The sequence below is a fragment of the Numenius arquata genome, chromosome 13 (genome assembly GCF_964106895.1).
Source record: "Numenius arquata chromosome 13, bNumArq3.hap1.1, whole genome shotgun sequence".
NCBI lineage: Eukaryota > Metazoa > Chordata > Aves > Charadriiformes > Scolopacidae > Numenius > Numenius arquata.
In genome coordinates, this window is record NC_133588.1 from 6,994,291 (window position 1) to 6,998,829 (window position 4,539).

Genomic DNA, 4,539 nt, shown 5'->3' on the forward strand with positions numbered 1-4,539 from the left:
CAATTTATGAAATGCCTTACCAGCAGTATTTACAGGTATTAAAAATGAGAGCCTGAACTCTAATTATTGGCCATTAATGTAGTATTCCTTTTTCAGCACTTTATTGCTAGTGCACCATTACCAGAAAATATACTGCTGGCATCATTTCTCAAAGAGCACTGAGAAAAAACCTTTCTTTTCATTGCTGTGGTTTTTCCAGCTACATGGATGACTATTTCTATACATTCATAAATTTATCTACACTTGTACCTACTTATCAGTATTCCATAAACTACCTAGTGCACATTGCATTTAATACTTGCATGTGAATATTAGGCAGTTCATGCTCCCACTGAAAGCAAGATGTACTAATTGTCAGCCTTCACACCTTTTTTTCACATAAAAATATGAGGATGAATTTTGGCTTTTCCTGGACACAGGAGTTTTATAAAGGCTTTCCTAAAGCTCATGTGACACAGTGGGTATAAAACAGGGTTAATGGCTGAGTTCACCCACAGAAGCCAAAATGAAGTCTCATAAAGAGAATACTGCACACAGTGCCCATGGCAAGCTGCTCTGATGATCATCAAAAGTGTATATGGAGCCCAACACAAACCAAACACACAGACAATAATTGCTAAAGACTTTGCTACTCTTTTATCACGGGAAAGTCTGAATCTATTTGCCATAGTGTTAGCAATGTCCACTCTGCTGGTGGTGTTGCATACACTTTCTGTAGTTTTGTAGAAACAATTCCTGTGAGGCTTAGTCTCGACTTCTACCTGAAGTGGCGGAAGGTCTTGATTGACATTCAAATTTAATGACTGCTTGTCAAGCTTATGTAGGCTGAGCTTTGAAGCCTTTTTGGGGGGAGAAAGGCTGCTTGCTCTCTTCTTCTCATGTTTGTGTCTGTTAGCAGGTTTTACAAAAAATATAGTACGTTCCCTTTTTTTCCCCTGGAAACTCATTTCACAGTCCTCTTGACCAGGTGATAGGTTTTCATTTCTGAGGGATGTGCGTTTCCTGATGTTGAGGTAAATACTTAAGTTAAAGTATGTAACAGTGATGAAAGGTGTAAAGAATTCAATAGTAGAGGCAATCATTAGGAAATACCAGTTGTAGAAGAATTCTGCATGACATTCTCCTTCAGGGAGGATGCTCTTTTGGGCAATGTACTCCCAACTGAGAATGGCTGGACCATAGAGAAGAAAAGCAGCAATCCATACAGTGATCATCTTCAGTATTGCATTTCTGGTCATCCCTTTCTGAGCCCTGTAACTGACCTGAGAAAGAGAAAAGTTAAGTCACATACATTACTAGTATCTCAAGCAGTTACACAGCTACCTTAGACTATGGCCCTCCCTGTCACTTGTGAAGGTTGATAATACATTGGTTTAGGGATGAGGGTGATACCAAGCTTACTGGTACCACAGAAGAGCTATTTCTGAAATATCTTTTACAACGAGCATTATCAAGGTGACCGGATAAGTTCTGAGAATGTGTATGGGATCTTAAAAGACAGAAAACCAAGGCTTTTCCAAAGCAAATAACCACTGTTATTCCTAGAATAGGTTGTCACCAGTTTCTTATGTATTCAATTGTATTAGCTGTCACACTGGTTTACAGAATGTCTAAAAACATGGCCCTTCAAAACTTGCTTATTTATAGTTGTTAAATCATTTAATTTAAAATACGTAAAAGGATCTGAATTCATAAAACTTTTATTTCTGGTTTGTAGAAAGCAAGCTTTTTTTTTTTTTCTTAATACAAAAATCACACCAAAAAATGTAATGGATAATAGCTTTTACTTTTGTGTGATATCCTTAATGCCATTCTTTTATGAAGTACTTGCAGAACTCTGCAATTAAGATGTATAGATGGAGTGTCGTGGTCTGCGAAGTGCTTTACAGGAGGAGTAACTAATTTCCCCTATTTAGAAAACACAGTCTAAGGTGGAAAAAAATAGTATGCATGTTAGTAATACTGAGTCAGTAAACTGTATCAGCAGTAGAATTCAGAAGAATCTTAAGATCTCCTTCTCAATATTCTAATTCCCTGGTGTACTGGACAATATTCATATAGTGAATTGGAATTCAATCTTAACATCTCTGCAGTGGCCACATGGTGTTTTGGAATACGAAGTCCTTAAGCTTGAATTGTATAGAGGATTCACATTTACTGTCCCAACCTGTGGATCTTGATCTCCGATGTTGTTCTGGCAGAATACCAAACACAGCTGAGGAATCCTGAATCTGGTCTGATTTTGCAATCCTTGACAAAGCTACTAATGATTTCAGGAGCAGTCTTGTAGGAAGATTACCATGTTCATTGAGGTAGAGAATAATTTAGAACTTTATATATTCTTGTTCATATGTTCTTATGCTGCCCTAATCCAACAGGAAACTTCTGTACTTTTGCTTGGGGAGGGATTTTTATATGGAGGATTAATGTGAAGTATTTTGCAGTGGCTGATTTTTTTCATTTCTTATGACCAGCTTCCCTTTCTGTTTCTGAAACCATCCAGTCTATATATTTATACTATGTGTATAGTCATGAGAGTTTGGTTTTTGAAAGCAAAATTCATGGCTAATTCAGAATCTAGAAAATAAAGGAATTGTAAGTGTTGACTGCTTAAGAATTAATCTGTTCATTTCTCCTCTTGAAAATGAAGGTGGTAAAACACTAAGTTGTATATAAACTGTTTAAGTGATATTGCAACCTCTCTTTGTACTGTTGGCAGAAAAAGTGTTGTTGCCTCTTAGTGTGATTTAGAATGAGCAATGAAGCTAAATTAACATTTTAAGGAAATGTGGGTAGAACAGGGGGCTGAAGAATAACCAAGAACTGTATGCAGAAGAGTGAAACCTATTAACAGCTAAAATGTATTATTTTGACACCATCCAAAATACTTAAAGGCTGTATGATCTAGGTGAAAATTAAGTTAGGTTTTGATTTTCTGGAAAGTCTGGTCTACTCTTCTGCTAACCAATGTGCTGCATGACTGAGACACAGGTCTAGCTATTTATATGGCTATTAACATGGAAATAGCATTTGCATTGAAAGATGTTAATTTATATTCTGCCACTTTTGAATCATACACAGCTGTATACACTCGTTCTCCCTGAAAGCTCGATACCCGTTGCAAGGAGAGCTATCTCTGCCTTGTGCTGCAGCTGGGATGCAGCTATGCTGGCTTGGGCATTTAATTTGCACGGCCGTGTTCTGAGGGAGATGGTCTGTTTCAGCTGGGTAGTACTTTTCAACCTTATAGAAGGTATGGCTGGGGAGAATATAAGTGCACCTTGTTCTCAATGCTCTTATAGGCAGCACAGCAGTGTATACAAACAGTACCTCTTCCACTGTTAAAAGTGGCAAGCAAATGCTATTTCTGCTGAAGCTGATGGCTCCCAGAAATACTTCCAGGACTGAGAGCAACTGCTTAGATAGCCCCTGTCACCTGTGGTGTTTGAGTGAGGTGCAGTTGGGCTGGGAGCCGAGTGACCTAAGCAAGCCGTCCTGCTTGAAAGGGCAGCCGTGGAGCCTCCGCAGACCAACCCCAGGACCGCCTGCCCAGCCCTTACCGCTTTGGTGACAGAGATGAACCTGTCGAAGCTGATAAGGACGATGTTGAAGACGGAGGCGGTGCACACCAGGTAGTCCACCACCAGCCACAGCTTACACAAGCCCCTGCCGAGTCTCCACTCGCCCGTCAGCACGTAGGGGATGTAGAGGGGGATGCAGAAGCCGCCTGCGGACAGAGTTCGGCGGTGACACGCGCGGAGCCGTAAACCGCGACCCTCCGCCCCACCCGGTGCCCCGCAACTCACCCACCAGGAGGTCGGCGATGGCCAGGTTGAGGAAGAAGAAGTTGCCCTGCGTGCGGAGGCTCCGGTCCACCACGAACGCCAGAATGACCAGGGCATTGCCCAACACTGTGGCCAGCACCAGCAGCCCCATCAGCGCGGCCAGCAGCGCGGCGGTGGCGGCGGCGAAGGGCCCGCTCCGCTGCCCGTCCGCCGCACAGGCGTTGCCCGCCGCCCGCGGGCTGCCGGAGTGGTTGAGCCACAGCAAGTCCTGGCCCATCGCTGCCGGCGGAGAGCCCGCCGCGCTCCGCCGCTGGCCAGCCCGCCTCTGCCGCTCGCCCCGCGCTGCCGTTGGCACCGCCCCTGCCCCGCCACAGCCCCCGCCGGGCGGAGGAGGGGCCGGCCGCGGCGCCACGGGCGGAGGGGCGGTTCGGGGCTGCCGGCAGCCCGCCTGGCTCCCAGCCGGTGCTGGGACGGCGCTGGTGAAGCAAAACTTTCCGGAGTCCCGCGGCGGTGCTGCCAGGGCTGCGGGCGGGAGGGCCGCGTTCCCGCTGCCCGCGGGCTGGCTCCCTCACGAGCACCTTCAGTGAAGCGCCGCGAAGTAACGCTTCCAACGGCCGCCCGCCCTCCTAACGGTTCCGCAACGGCCGCCCGCCCGCTCTCTCTCTCAACGGCTCTCCCAGTATCCTCCTCACACGCTGGCGGGGTAGTCTTAGTTGCTTGCCTTGTATCTGTAGCTCGTGCCCTGTGCCATGTC

At 45.5% G+C, this 4,539-nt stretch overlaps 1 protein-coding gene across 1 annotated transcript; it reads right to left on the reverse strand.

The window, feature by feature from the left end:
* Positions 1 to 374: 374 nt before the first annotated feature.
* Positions 375 to 4,062, reverse strand: LOC141471515 (histamine H3 receptor-like). The gene is made up of 3 exons (XM_074158080.1): positions 3,807 to 4,062; positions 3,561 to 3,727; positions 375 to 1,262 (listed from the first exon to the last, which is right to left on the reverse strand). The coding sequence occupies exons 1-3, from the start codon at positions 4,060 to 4,062 to the stop codon at positions 375 to 377; spliced, it is 1,311 nt and encodes a 436-aa protein (XP_074014181.1).
* Positions 4,063 to 4,539: the final 477 nt, after the last annotated feature.